Consider the following 15,036-nt stretch of genomic DNA (forward strand, 5'->3'; position numbering starts at 1 on the left):
ATGACCGTTACACTGCTAAAATGCTTCGTTTATTTGGAACTAAACTCATTCATCTACTGCACAGTATATTAAACTTACAATTGCATTTGTTGAGCGAGTGCGTCTAGGTATGACGCATGATTCTGAGCTCGCAGTAAGTTAACCGCAGCACTTCCAAGGTTCTGTTTAATCTTGCCAATTTCCACATCCAACAAGTTTGATACATCTGTCAGACCACTGGACGCTACGAAATCTCCGCTGTTTAGTTGGGAGAGGTCCTGCAAAGGAAGAAAAATTTGGTTGTCGTGTCCATTTTATTCTTGTGATGATCCAGAAGAACAAGGGATTTCTTGAACGCTTAGCTGCGTTTTACAGGTGGTCTTTGGCTAAACGATAGGGTCGTTGTGTTAGTTATGTGCGTTAAAATTTTAGTTGTGCGATTTTATATTTCCTGACAAAAAGCAAAATAGAATTTGAAAGATTGTGACTGTGTCAGTCGTCCAACTCATTCAACACAGGAATCTTGTGTTAAACTCTTCAAGTACAAGTTATTCCTGGAGATCGACTTTAATCACAGAATAAATTCGTTACAAATGTGAAAGCATACTTCAATTAGAAGAGAATGCTAAAGGCTCGTTTCTTTATAATAATAATGATGATGATGATGATGATGATGATGATGATAATGATGAACAGTGAAAGGAATCAACCTTCGTCTGGATAGTTGTTCCACTTCTACTTCTTTTTTTTCTGTCTCTTTGTTTTAATGCCTCATTGCTATTTTGGAGTGCTTACGTTTAGCTGATGGTTACTCTGGGGAATGTTTGGGTTGGCCGTGACCTTTTTTTTTCAGAACATTTACCTGAGGTAACAGTGGGTACCAGTTTGTGATAACATTATTAATGAAGTCTCCAACTTTGGACAAATCAATAAACACCACGCCCAGGAAATTGTCCTCATCGTCAGGATCATGGTCATACACGGCCAGCCTCACTTTGGTGTGATTCAGCTGCTCCATTGAAATCGTAAAGCGAAAAAGTTGAAAGTTGAACTCGGGATTCACGTTGCCTGTGGAAAAGAAAGTAGCTAATTGCGATTCCATATTACTTGCGATATTACGTGAACATGATCAAACAAGGCACCGGTAATTGTCACTTGCTTTTGCAATTGTGTGCTCTAAAAATCCCATGACAAGTGAACACGAATGCTACGCTTTCAAATCCTACTTGAATGCATTTGGCAATTCCAAGCCGTTTTAGATTGAATCTAACCGCTTACAAGTTCATTGTTTTGCTGATTACAAGCGAAATTTTCTGATTACGAGGGAAATACTTTTAAAACTAGTATAGTAGATCTGTCATTTTCTTCAAAACTTTTCGTTTGCTTTACATGCAGAAATTTCGGCCGAAATGGTTACCAAGTGGAGAAGGAAAAGAAGAATAACTGTCGGGCTTGAGTAGCTGAGCGCCCGCCTGCCGTCATATTTGTTCTTTTTGTCCCTAGTACTAGGATCTTCCAGCGAAAGTAGTTTACATGGTGTTAGGATCTTCTTACTCCTGGGATCCTCCTATCTCTCAGCTTGGAAGTTCCTATCCCTAGGAAGATCCTAGCGCTAGGGCCAAGTATAACTTTCTGCATGTAAACTGAATAGAGAAAACATATGACGCTAGGATGACCCGCCCTCTAGGATCTTCCTACCTCCATGTAAAGAGACCCTAAGTAAGCCTTCTGTTGTATTTTTCATGAAATGATTAATTTTACCATTACATTTCCATTACCATTTGCGTTACCGTTATTGTTACCGGTTACTATTAATATGAAGGACTTGTTTAATACCGGAAATTGTTGATGTTTGTTGAGATCCCTCGTTGTTCCAATCAGGGATAATTGATATTTTAACGTACGGGTCCGAGGTCTGACTGGGTAAGTCCCTGGCAGGCAAATTACGGCCCTTCATAACTCGTAAAACAAATTTGGTTTGTTCGAATTCGTATCTTAGCATGGATATCTCCAGATCACCGCTGACGGCCAATACTGTGTGGTGGTATTTCTGTGGAAAGAAAATAATGCTATAAAACGTTAATGCTATGCAACCTTAAAGGCGCATTTTATTCAGTTTGTCACGATCATAAAGTTTCCGATAAGAGTCGAACCCATGGCCTTCAGTAAACCGGTTGGATGCTCTAACAAGCTAGCAACAAAGAAACTTTGGTCGGCGAGGCCACTTGAGTGCCTCGACCATTAGACTACGAGCAGTATTTTCTCTTGTTTTTCTTAGGGAGGGAGGGAGGCAATGTTTATTTCCCAGGCGCAATTTTCACGCTTACTCACGTGCTCGCTCGCTTTACTATCTCTAAGAAAAATAAAGGACTGTTTGTAGTCTTCTTGACCCATTTGGCCCTGTTTCTTTAGTACAACACTGAACAATGTATTTTTCCTTAGATTTCCTGCTAGTGTTTGCTTTCTTTCGATGGTTAGTGTCTTTTCGTAAATAGGTACTGGCAAATTGCTTGAAAAGCCCGACGTAGTGCTTCTGGAACAATATGGGGTAACAAGAGTTATTTGTTTCAATTCTAAGATTTAGTCACCTCAAGTATGGACGCGCCCTCTTTCAACACAGTCTGTGTGTTTATTAATGACGTATTCGTGTCTGACAACGAAGACTGAGTCCTATTCAAAGCCCGTAACTCGTCCGTTAAAAGACTCTGCAAAAAATGAAAAATAGTAATAAAAACGCAGTAACTTGCTTAGACATGTATCAAATGCATTAACAGGTCTGTAGATTTCATGGTATCTTCTGATGTTCTTGGCACAATCTTCCATTCACATGACACATTTTAGACGAGAGAGACTATGGCTAGATAATTTCAAAAGTCTCAAACGTTTTCTCAACCAGTTTACTAGACACTTGTTCAGCTTTACTTCGTGATGAATTATTGGCAATCGAACTGCAATTGAACTGCTTGTTTGCCAGAGTGGCTTCGACAGGAGGAATGACCGAATGGTTATAATCCGCTTGTTTTAGATTCAAACTAATGCCTACCCTGGTCTCCATCAGTATTGCCTGTATCTCCCGTGACTGGTTATAGACCTTTTCCACTGTCTCCATGAACTGCGCATGTGTCTGATTCCAGGATTCTTGAATCTTGGTAAAATTGTTCTCCTTTATCCTGACTGATAATTTAAGCTCCCGCCCAAGAAATAGCTGAGAATATACCTGTAAAATGGTACAAGTTGTCCTGTAAGCAGGGAAACTTATAACTTTCAAAACAAAACTCTATAATAACCGGGTTGTATTAAGTAGAAATATCATAGGGTAACTGTTTTAAGGGCTGAATTGCTTTGAGAGTACTATATTTTTCAATTCGTAAAAGATGAATCTAAATAACCCCTGATGACTTTCAACCGATGTGGGCCGTATTGGTGGGCTTGATTTCGCAGTATTCTTTTTAATGCTACGCAAAACTCAACATTAGATACTTTAACCTCCAAAGAAATTAAAACGGCTCACTATAACTCTCAACTCCTTATATATATGTCGTCTCCTTTCACGTGCAGTTGGGGTGAACTCAGTGAAGAAAGAAACATCTTACTCGTCTCAGCGTCTCTTCTGTGTTAACAGACACATTCTCAATCATTTGTGTGTACTCGGAAATGTTGGATAAATTTGGAGTGAAGTCCCTTCCTCTTGCTATCTGTAAAGCGTCGTTTGAGTCTATCAAGGCTTGTGATGCGGCGGCTCTGTGTTCATTGAGAGCGGTTCGGATATCGTCAATTATTTTATCCACCACTGCAACAGAGACATAACATCAGGGGTTTAGTCTGCATTAAGAAATACGAGGTAATATAACACTCTTCAAAGCAAGAACGTGTCATTCTGCTCTCATTTATGGACAATTGAGATCCGAAATGGCCCAAAAGAACCCTTATTATAAAAACGATCCATCATTGTACTGTAGTCTGTTTAATAAAACTGTGTCATTGTAAATGACTGCAATATTATGTTTTCTTCATGTGTTGTTTATTGTCACTATCTCTTTTTAAATAAGTAAAAAAATCACACTTAAAGAACATTTTCGCAGCACTCAACTCTTGGTGACAGTTTGGAGGAAGTGAACAGTACGACTTTGTAGGCTGCTTCGGGAAAATAATAAACTGTTTCTATTCTCGTGACAAACTGAAAACAAAATTATTTCGTTTCGATTTCGTGAGCCAAAGCGTACGCGACATAGCGTGACAGTTTCCATGACGATAACATGGCGATGACGATGTACACACACATGAACAAAGACAAAAAGACAAAACACAAACGACTTACAAGTAACATGTTGTCGGGCCTGGAACGATTTAATTTTTGCGTTTCGTACATCCTCCAGAATACTAGTGGAGTTAGTGGCAGCATCTTTAGAAAATCTACTGAGATTTCCAGCCTGAAAAATGATGGTAATAAATCAGCGAAAAAAAAAAAATTACTGAGCCAATGGGATAATATTCCTTTAAACTTCCTGAACTGCTTTGTTTGGCTGAAGATAATGCGACCACCGTCATCCTCAGCATCACAAACGCGACCACCAACACCACCGTCACAATCGTCATCATCATCTGCATTTCTTAGTGGATGCCGAATCCCTGACGAATTGTACAAAATCTGCCCTTTTACCTTTTATAGGCAAGCTTCTCAACAGAAGGTGTTAAGGATTGCAAATTGTTCACAAAATGAACTTTCCAACGTCTTTGGCTGCCAAATCCTGTCTTTCCCTTCTTCATTTTTCCATCTTAGACAGCGTTTTCCAAATATTGCGGCTTTATGTATGACGGAAGAACGTCAGCTTTCGACGTAACAAAGTATTTTATTAGTATCCTTTCACCCCTAACAATGTTAAACTCACTTAAAATTGATTCACTAATCGACCATACTCCAACATACTGAAACAATTATGACTACAAATAATCGATAACATTGTAAATTCTCAACCCTAAGGTAAACTGTTGTAAACTACCCCTTTCCGCCAAAGCTTGACAACAAAATTGAGAAAAAGGATAAGTGAAAAGAGACCACCTAAACGAACTGTTCTACGGTTTTCATTGGAATGACCATGCAGATTGAACAGACTGAAGAATCTGAACTACTTGTGATGTAGCGTATGATTCAGGAGGGTAAATGTCAAGGTGAGCGGATTCTGAGTACGTTCTTTTCTAGAAGCATCTTTAGGGTTATCTTCCTTACCCTAACGGAGAGTTCGTCAAGGCTGGTGTTGGTTCTGGGGATGTTCAAAGTGACGAACTCCTGGTAAGCTTGATCTCCTGTAGCTATCCTTGTATAAAACTGTTGCCTGTTAACCTGATAAGACAAATCGTGATTAACTTTCTTGCTGGTCTCTTAAAGACTAGTAGTTTCGTAATTCTCGTCAAAAGTCTCAAACCTTGGCTTGTTGCAGCAAACCAGATGTTTCTTCCAGCGGTGCATTGAAGTGTGAAATCGTTTCGAGGGCCTGAAGCTTTGCTTGTGTTTCGTTTGTGTTATTTGCAGTGTCTACGATCGTGTATCGCAATTTCTGTATACATGGGGAACATTCTGTAAAAGGAAACTAGCGTTTAGGATAAATAACTTTTTTTCATTCTGAGGGAAGGGCTTGGCCACGAATCTAACCAATTGAGCTAATTATCAGTATCGTAGATATTCAGAGGTAAATTAATAACCTCTAAGGCTCTTAGCCAGCCAATCTTGAACAGAAGCCGTTATATATGTTGTGAGCAAATGCAAATGAAACTTACTAAAACAAACGATAAATTTGATTAAGATGCAGCCAATGACTCCACAGAACCTTTTTCATTTTTCCTTTTTTGGCCAGCCTGTTGTCACTGTGTTGTCGAGGTACGAAATTACAATCACCCAGTGGTGAATCGCTGATAACAATTCTACTTAAAGGAGTGAAAGAATACATCTTTTTGGAATAATTAGAGGTGAATTCAGGAAATGAATCCAATGGCTAAAGGTACATAGACCAGTGTTGTTAGGTCAACAGGGAATTGATTTGAGTCAGAAAGATGAAATTAAATGTTTAAGGCAAGTGGAGATCGATAAAATTTATCGTTGAGGGTAACTGGTGCGGGAATTTGAGTGGCCCGCAGTTTATGCTGTAAAACTGACTAAAGAAGAAGTCTTAGCCCTGGGATTCAAATTACCTGCACACCCTGTGTCTGAGAAATTTGTAAAATACTTCGCGCACTGGTCACATGATCTGCCAGTGACCCCAGTTTTGCATTGGCACTGTCCAATGTTATCGTTTATACACACTGAACCATTAATAGCACCAGCTGAGCTGCAGTTACATCCTGAAAATTCAAGGACAGTCTTTGTTAAAACAGTGGCGTTATTAGTTTTGTTCTTTTCCACACTGCTTTTTAAGCAAATTGTTGTCGAAAGTAGTGTAAATTCGATTTCATTTTACTAGTTTATTTGGTTGGATCTGAGACGTGCACTTCTTTTTTGACACAAGTCTAAAATTTGATATGGAAGCAAAATAATTATTAACAATAAGGATCTCAACGGATTGGTATTACTCGGAAAAAGAAACCAAAACACAAAAAAAGAGCAAAAACAACGAGACCATAAAGGAGCAAATATGTTTCATCAAAGAAGCTAGCTTAACAAAAGCAACAAATGCTGTCTGGTCGAAGTTTTCGTGATACAAACTCGGATACAACATGACTAGTTCAAATAATAGTGCGTGTAGCGAGAAGACCTAATGCTCTTCGTTCGATGGCAGAGTTAGTAGAGTAGGGAAGCCTTCTCTAATGACGTTAACAGGAAGCCTAATTTACCTCTGCATGGCATTACGGGAAGCCCATAGAAGCCCAGGGTGCACTGCGTGCATTTTACTCCTGTCGCATTGTCCTGGCACGAGCACTGACCACTTGGAGAACATTGTAGGTTCGCTGAGCCAAAAGAGTTACATTCGCAGTCGCGACATCCGGATGACCCAAATCCAAAAGTATTGACCTGTGAGGAATGACGTTAACAAATATTGAGCAGAAGCTACAATCTACAGGAATGTTGGGACACTTTCACCCTTTTTAAGTTGCAAACAGGAATTCTTTGACTGACATCCTTCAATAAAATACCGGCCATGAGTTGTTATTCGTCACGTACGGAGACATCTTCCTGTTAAACAGCATTGGTTGGGAAAACTGGAGAGTCGCTCATGGCAAGGCTATTGAGCATGCGTGAAATGAATGAGAGAAACTTTTGGCGTCCCAAAGACTTTTGTTGCAGACATTAGGAGAATGCCTTGATTGAAAGGACGGGTAAGGTTAATTGAAGGAAAACCCGAGGAATATTCTCACCTGGCAAACACTGCAGTCTCTTCCAGTTACTTTTGTTTTACAATTGCATTGACCGCTAACCCGGTCACATTGTTGATCCAAGGAACCAACTTGACTGCACGCACAGGCTAAGGAGGCATGGGAACAAGTATGAATACAAGAGAGCTAATACTGCATATGCCCTTTCGCAGATTACCATTAAGAAATTTTACGAGCTTTTCGTCAGGTCTTTGACACAACAAATCTGACAAAAAAAAAATAATAAAAACAAACAAAACAAAACGAACAACTGAATCTGACGCTTGAAGTGACAGTTTTTGAATCTCTTTATTGTGGACAATTTCCCCTTTGAGCTCATGTTTCACTCTCCCACAGACGCAGCACAGCACAGCACAGCTTCTTTAGAAATGCCCCGCTCAATGTATTTGCGACTTACTATTACACTGCTGGTTGAGTGCATTTCCATAGTGTCCATCGACACAATGCTCACAAGAGAATCCTGTTGTGTTAAACTGGCATCCAAGACATTTTCCTGTCCTGAGACATCTGTTTGTGTTGTTGTTACACTGGCACGGAAGGCATGTTCGACCAATAGTGTTCTCCGGACACTCGCACGTGCCTGTCGTCCCATCGCACACTTTGTTGGGTCCATTACAACCACACGCTAAATAGGAAACAAAGTCAAGTAATTTTGTAGTTTCTCTGTTCAAAGAATTTTGTTTATAAAGAACTACATTAAACAGGGAGGGAGACGTCTGTCTCGTGTTTTCGATTCACTCACTGCTTTCAGTGACTGAGCCGGTGGGAGAAGTCTGGGGGGAAAGAATTTATTGCGATAGAAACTTCAGGGGCCAAAAAACTCGTCCAGCTTCAGTTACACTAGGTATGAATATGGCAAAGATGGGGAAAATGAACTAACTCTCTTGCCATCTTTTTATGCAGTTTTCATTGTCTCGAAGAGTTCCCTTAGATAGATTCATGCGTGTGGTCAACCAGCTAGAGGTAATAGACGTAAGGATAATTAAATCTGTTAGCTTATTTTCAGGGATGAATTTTTTGTGGTTTAATTTGTATTTCAGAAGCAAATGTGGTTCCCGTAATAATTCCGTACAAATCATTTTGACAAGCCATTTTGGGTTAGCTTTGTGTTTCATTGTCATTCTGAGATGCAATATTCTCTCCAAAAAGCTCTTCCGAAAACAAGCCCTCCACGACATACACCACAAAATAAAATAAATTAATAAATAAATAAATAAATAAATAAATAAATAAATGAATAAAATTACAAAAGGAAAATCAAGAAACGAAAACTATCATAACAATTGTCTAAGAAGTACTCACGCGTGCAGCCACTAGCGGTGAGGTTATAATAGCCCGGTTTGCATCTGCCACAATTGCGACCTTCCACACCTGGCTTACAGGAACACTGGCCCCCGTAAGACTCACAAATCGAGCTGTTAGAGCCCAGAGGATGACAGTCACAGGCTTTAATGTAAAAGCAAAACTAGGTTGGCAGGGACAAAGAGCAGAAATAAGCGAGGAGTCTGTTTTATTGTATTGATGGCAAGAAAGCACCAGTACCAACCGTAACTTATAGCAGACAGATCCTTTGGCGCAGTAAGAACAAGACAGAAAAAAAAAAAACGTCAAAAAGAAAAAAGAAATCCGCTTTTTTATAAGCCACGAAAAAAGTTTTCTTTGACAAAGATGTATCTTATTAATCGGTAACAGGCATACTCCTGGTCGACTCCTGTTAGAAGAACTCGGATTTTTTTTCCGAGTATGCCTGTGTCACTGAGTGATAAAATACATCTTTTTCAAAAAATCACTAGTCTTAAAACATACCATCATATTTCTTTCAACGTTTTATTCGTTCTCAGACATTTAATTATTGTCAGTTAATACCTCCAGTTTGCGTATTTGTGTAATTTCTAGTTACTAAGTCAGTCAGCTGCTCTTCTGAATATGTTTGCGTTCAGTTAGTTATAAATAACTAATAACGAATAGAAAAATTTTTGCCTTTCAAAAATGTAACACCGTTTCCTGTATGAAGCACGAAAAGAACTGAAGCAGTATCTTGAAGCATCGAGAATCTTTTATCCATATCTTATATTGCTTTGAATGATAACATTAAATCTATTTTCTCTCACCTAATGCTCCCTGAAGATAGTCTATAGTTATACTGAATAACCACGGCGGGCACCGAAAATAACTGCAAGAAAATCAACAAACGTCAATGGCCTTCGCCTGTTTGGTTACTTTTCTTCTCGGCCTGCAACTCCTTTGGGTCTCCATTGACAGTCATGAGAAAGTAAGGAATTGTTTTAAATAACTAGATGTCAGCTGCGCCCTTTAGCTACCTTTAATTTTTAGACGAACTAACATAGAAAGCGGTACAAGGTTATTTTACGTGCACATGGAGGCCCAAATGTCACCGGGGATTTCCTGCCAACTTGGTGAGGTATTGATAAACTAAACATGCATGACTCCCTGTCGAATGAACGAGCCTGTGTCAGAATACTAGCTAGTCCGGCCACTAACACTTTCCATTTATTTTACCGCTTGGCCAATGGAAAATGAGTAGTCCATGCAGGAAGGACGGAGAAGGTACAAGGTAAATACCATATTGCGCATGCGTTTGTTTTTCGTTGATAAGCTTTGAATTTGTGAGTGGCAAAGGTCTGAGGAGTCTTCCTAAAAAAATAATCACGCGGTGAATCTAATATAAAAGCTGTATGGCGCTCAAATTAATAATGGTTTACCTCATGTCATTTCCCTCAACGTTGCAAAAGAACCTGAAATTGGAACTGTGACTGGTTTCTAGTACTGTGGCTTCTACAACCTCTTGAGGAATAGCAATAACACGGTCCTGACAAAATAAGAAACCGTATGCTTTAGAATACAACATCATGACATTTGAATTTAGCCACATAAATGAACAAGCAGGTTTCAATGAGTCAAACTGATTACAGTGAAGCACATGAAAGTGTCCCTCGACAGATTTATTTTTATGTTCATAGTCCACACAAGCCCCCCCCCCCCCCCCACCTCAAACGTTCGACCTAGACTGCTAGCATTCCGTTTCTAGACGCATTACCGCGGAATTTGTCATTCCTATATGTATATCCCTAGGCCTGTGTGTTCTCACGAAATGTAAACTCTAGTATGAGTTAGGTATATATACAGGCGCCTCGTGTTGTATTGTTAAGGTGGCCGAACACAGTTTGCGCGCGCTTTACAGATTCTGTCAGTGATGTTATTAAGCGCGCGCTAAGGTTGTGTTACGCAAATACGGCGGTCGATAAAGTGATCCCTCAATTTAACATGAAATGGATAATAAAGTTAAGTTTTGATCCTAAATAACTAAGTTTCTCGTTTCTGGACCCCTTTTCTTTTCTTTCCGAGCAAAAAAGTCATTCACCAAGACCTTTTGCATGCTTTTCATCTTTGCCATTAAACCCAATTAAAGCCACGCATGCGCATTTGACCAAAAAATTGCGACTGGTTGTTTTCGTGGAAATGAACTGTTTTCTAAGGAACCGCTCATTAGAATTTCGTGACATTTGGCATGAAATTAGTCCCCTAAAAGCGTCACTCGCCTACAAAGAGAAACCTAAATCTAACAGAGGGTATCTTCACAAAATGCAAAATCAAATCTCTCTGTTAAAATTACATAAAAGTAGTGCAACTGTGTCAGTGTTTTGTGAGTTTTTCTGGATACAAAAAATGGAAAAAATCTAATGAGTACATTTTCTAAAAATAAAGGAAATCTACATGTTATGGGCGTTAAATAGTTCGCTGCGTTGCCATGGAAACGGTACTTAGCTCAACAAGACGTACGAAAATACATTCCTTCTTAGTTAGTCTTACACCATACCAATTTGGGCGTCCAGAAGTACATAGTTTCCAAATAACGTCTTCTAACACCTGTACACTAAAAAACTGTATTCGGCCACCGTAAACTCCCTGACGAAGTGTGCGTTAGTCACACGAAACGCGTAGGAGAAATAAAGAGTTATACAACTACAGTTCGCAAAGTGCTGCTCACTAGTTCAGTTTTTATTAAATTGTATATATATATTTTTTCGGTTTTACCCTTTACCTCAGGCCTGTTTTTATCTGTTATAGTTGTATTCGTCTTTTTCCCAATAAAGTTTCTTTCTGTTTTTGCTATTACTTACTAGTTTTACTCCTTGATAGGGCCCAGCGGCAGTAATATTGGTCATCCAGACTCCTTTCTTTAGCAGAATGTAATCATTGGGATTATTTGTTGCGATTTTATCCTGACAGCTTATACACCCTTTTGTCAGAGAGAGTGACAAGTTGAAGAACTCATCTGGTTGTGGACCGAAAGCAGATATGTTTTGGAACTGTATGATGGCCTGTGCTTGGACCTGTTCCTCTTCAGTGTTGCTGAATTTTATCAGCAGGCTGTAGTTACCAGTCTTAGCGATATCCAACAACACTTGGAGAGTGTACTGTGGAATGAGACATGGTCAAGTTTATTAATCAGTTGATAAATCAATGTATTCCTAGGTTTTCTTGTTATTTCCTTTTAAAGCCTCAAGGTGATATATGTTTCCCTAACATATTAACATATTTTTGAACAGAATATATCGTAGATAGTTTTCCTTTCAATGGCCAAAATTTAGCTGAAATATCAGAACTAAGTACTCTATTTTCGTACGAAATACTCCTACAACGCTAAGAGAAAGGCTTCTATAGACGCAAACCGAACATTAGCCCAACTGTTTCAAGTTGCAATCCATTTTCACCCTTACCCAAAGATTTATTTAAATCTATAGTTAAAAAAAAGTACGTGTAAAAATGAACGATAAAAAAGGACGTTTCGGCGTCTTTATGACAACATTATCGAGTTGAAATGTAAATTCGGCCTGTTCCAAAAGTCGCACTACTGCCGTGCCGAACTAAATTCAAGAATGTAATGGAGTGTCAAGACATTTGAAACCATTTAGTTTGGCAGGCTGAATTAAGTTCGGTACGACTATTTAGCACGTCAATAGCAAGCAGGCCCTGTCGTGCCGCACGGCACAGAGTAGCGCGACTTTGTTTCAAACGGCGTGCTATTGCCGTGCCGAGCTAAATTCATAAATTATTTTAATGTATTTTGGGTTAATTTGCTCGTTCTACGCATTTCTATACTTGTAGAATTTGTCGCGACTGAATTAAATTCGACGTTTGAAACGACTACCGTGTTACTGCCGTGCCACTGCTGGGTCAAATTGATTTAAGTTCGGCACGTCAGTAGCACGACGTTTGGAACAAGCCCCTAGGGATAACCGAATAAAAAAGCATAAGAAAAGCATTGCTATTGTCACAGTTTGGCGCGAATCACATTCAGGCAGGGTCTAATTTCTAATGTAGAGCATTTCGTACAAAGGACGATCAAATTTGTTTCTACATTTTTTAAGTACAATAAATAAAAGTAAAAATAAAATAAAAAGGATGGAATAAGCTTTATTCTAGCCGCATAATATCACTTTTATTCAGTTCTCCTTACCGTCGCCGATTTGTAAGGACTTCTTGCTGCGTGAATAAAGTGTGCATCAGGGTAATAGAAGCCAGTTTCAGTCCTTTGGGAAAAAAGCAGAAGATACTGCTAAATTCTGAGTGGTCGGCGGTGTGACGATTATTGTAAGCTTTGTCATACTGTGTCCAGTGTGTACTCGCGAGATGCGAACACCTGAGACTTATAACCCCAAGCCTGTGACCTACTCACATGAGTCACCCATAGCTCAGTGGTTACAGCATCCAGACTAGTAACTGGGAGGTCGTGGGTTCGATTCCTGCAGGGGGCTCGGAAATTATTTCCGAGAATTTTCATCGTGCACATATCATCTATTTCAGTTTTGTCATACTACCACTAATAATAACAACACCTTTACTGAATAGAGAAAACTAAGTAATGCGATTAAAAGACAGCAGTATTCGTTGTGACCTTCCTGTTTCTCCATCTTTGCCTTCACATACATGACAATCTGCGGTGCAGCTATAGACTTAAAATTCTACTAATCGCCACCCCGACATGATAACAACACGAATATACTACTGAGCAATACATGTGTGCAGCCATGAAAACCAAAACAAACCAAAACGAACAAACAAACAAACAAACAAACATCAAAGGACAAAAACAACAACAAGCAGCTAAACTGTTCTCTTTTTCTCCGTGCAAAAACAAAGAAGTTGGATGTTCATCTTGTTTTCAACATCTAGATCTTCGGCTTTTCTTTATTTAGGCACTAAAATATTGTTGTGGCCTAGATGTATTCTGTTTTTCCCCTTGCTTAAATTATAATGCAAGATTGGTCTTCATGGAAGATCTAATAATGTTCTCATCCTCTGATTAGCTATATCATCTAGTCTCAGAAGTGCTTTTGCTAATTCTCTAAATCAAAGATGGGATAGGAGTCACCTGTTACACGTTCTTCCAATCACGTGTGGTTGACAATGACAGACACCTGTCACCTTGTCACATGTTTGGCCAGCCCTTGTACCTCCCACATCACAATTACAGGCTACAAGAAAACAGATTATGCACAGGTCACTTAAAGCGCCCTTGTAAATTGTTCTATGTTTAGTGTATATAAATTATATCCATTATATTGCCAAAAACCTCCTCAAACAGTTTTAATTCCCTCGGCCAACACTCGTTGGTTACGGACCGGGACCAAGGTTAATCACCATGACAACCTATAGATTTTATTAAAAGTCAACACAGGATTATCGCTAATCGTGATCCAAACAACTCGGTCAAGGAGCAAGAAACACGTTTGCAAATATTGTGCAAAAAGGAAAGTGGTGCTGATATAAAGAACATCTGTATTGTACATGCTCTTCGCCTGTAACAGTTTGAAAATATATGGCGCTTGATTTTGTAAGTCAGTGGTTGCATTAAAAGGTGGCTTTATTATCGAACATTTGAGAGGCTGGCAACCTCACTTACATTTACAGCCGTTCACATCAGAATCTTGCAAGTCATAGTAACCATTTTTACACTGACTGCAGTTTCGAAGAGCGACGTTTGCTTTACAGTTGCACTGTCCATGGTAGTCCTACGGTAAAGAATAATGTTGACTCACTATTACACAGTTCTATGACAAATAAAGAATACAACGTATTAAAGACCCGGCCAAACGGATGTAACATCGTCCAACATTGTTGAATCCAGCATGCCACACTCGTTTGGCCACCATGTTGCACGATGTTGGATGAAGTTGAACGAGGTTTGATTTCCATCAAAAATCGTCTTCAACATCGTCCAAAATTTAATACAAGCGAGTTCGACTCTTCTTGGTTGGGGTTATCGCTTTTTTAACTTAGAAAGGTAGAAAAAGTATCTGGGTGTAATTTACATTATTCTCCGTCTTGATATGGGCTTAAAATAAAATGAAAAGAAAGGTCGATCGATCTAGCGCCATTTTTTGGGCAAACCATTTCTAAGGATTCTGGGTAGATTTTGGTTCCAGACCCTTGAGCTCAAGTGATGCATCAAACACGTTGCTTTCGTCAGACCACGTCGTCCCCGCAGACTTTGCAACATCGTCCAACAATGCTGCATTTAGCCAGGTCTGTGTATAATGTATTGTCGACTTACATTCATTGGACCATGAGGCTACTGCAGGGGCGTAGCGTCCATATACGCACGTGCGCCCGTGGATTTTTGTAGCCAATAGCAAGGGAACTGAATTACGGCTGGTGTAATGTTTT

The 15,036-nt window shown here is 39.4% G+C and overlaps 1 protein-coding gene across 1 annotated transcript in view; it reads right to left on the minus strand.

Moving 5' to 3' along the window:
• LOC146476906 (uncharacterized) overlaps nucleotides 1–15,036 on the minus strand; it is a 62,088-nt gene that overhangs the window by 20,005 nt on the left and 27,047 nt on the right. Inside the window, exons 11-30 of the mRNA XM_085114019.1 lie at nucleotides 14,273–14,381; nucleotides 13,742–13,844; nucleotides 12,827–12,899; nucleotides 11,487–11,783; nucleotides 10,068–10,174; nucleotides 9,456–9,517; nucleotides 8,647–8,790; nucleotides 7,742–7,969; nucleotides 7,327–7,433; nucleotides 6,805–6,982; nucleotides 6,166–6,315; nucleotides 5,403–5,554; nucleotides 5,207–5,320; nucleotides 4,298–4,409; nucleotides 3,573–3,769; nucleotides 3,023–3,196; nucleotides 2,568–2,684; nucleotides 1,816–2,029; nucleotides 842–1,047; nucleotides 79–257 (exon numbers count right to left, since the gene is read on the minus strand). Of these exons, the coding sequence (XP_084970145.1) occupies nucleotides 79–257; nucleotides 842–1,047; nucleotides 1,816–2,029; nucleotides 2,568–2,684; nucleotides 3,023–3,196; nucleotides 3,573–3,769; nucleotides 4,298–4,409; nucleotides 5,207–5,320; nucleotides 5,403–5,554; nucleotides 6,166–6,315; nucleotides 6,805–6,982; nucleotides 7,327–7,433; nucleotides 7,742–7,969; nucleotides 8,647–8,790; nucleotides 9,456–9,517; nucleotides 10,068–10,174; nucleotides 11,487–11,783; nucleotides 12,827–12,899; nucleotides 13,742–13,844; nucleotides 14,273–14,381 (3,023 nt within the window). The remainder of the gene's footprint in view (nucleotides 1–78; nucleotides 258–841; nucleotides 1,048–1,815; nucleotides 2,030–2,567; nucleotides 2,685–3,022; nucleotides 3,197–3,572; nucleotides 3,770–4,297; nucleotides 4,410–5,206; nucleotides 5,321–5,402; nucleotides 5,555–6,165; nucleotides 6,316–6,804; nucleotides 6,983–7,326; nucleotides 7,434–7,741; nucleotides 7,970–8,646; nucleotides 8,791–9,455; nucleotides 9,518–10,067; nucleotides 10,175–11,486; nucleotides 11,784–12,826; nucleotides 12,900–13,741; nucleotides 13,845–14,272; nucleotides 14,382–15,036) is intronic.

Source organism: Pavona decussata, unplaced genomic scaffold, assembly GCF_977016875.1.
Source record: "Pavona decussata unplaced genomic scaffold, jaPavDecu1.1 SCAFFOLD_72, whole genome shotgun sequence".
Classification (NCBI taxonomy): domain Eukaryota; kingdom Metazoa; phylum Cnidaria; class Anthozoa; order Scleractinia; family Agariciidae; genus Pavona; species Pavona decussata.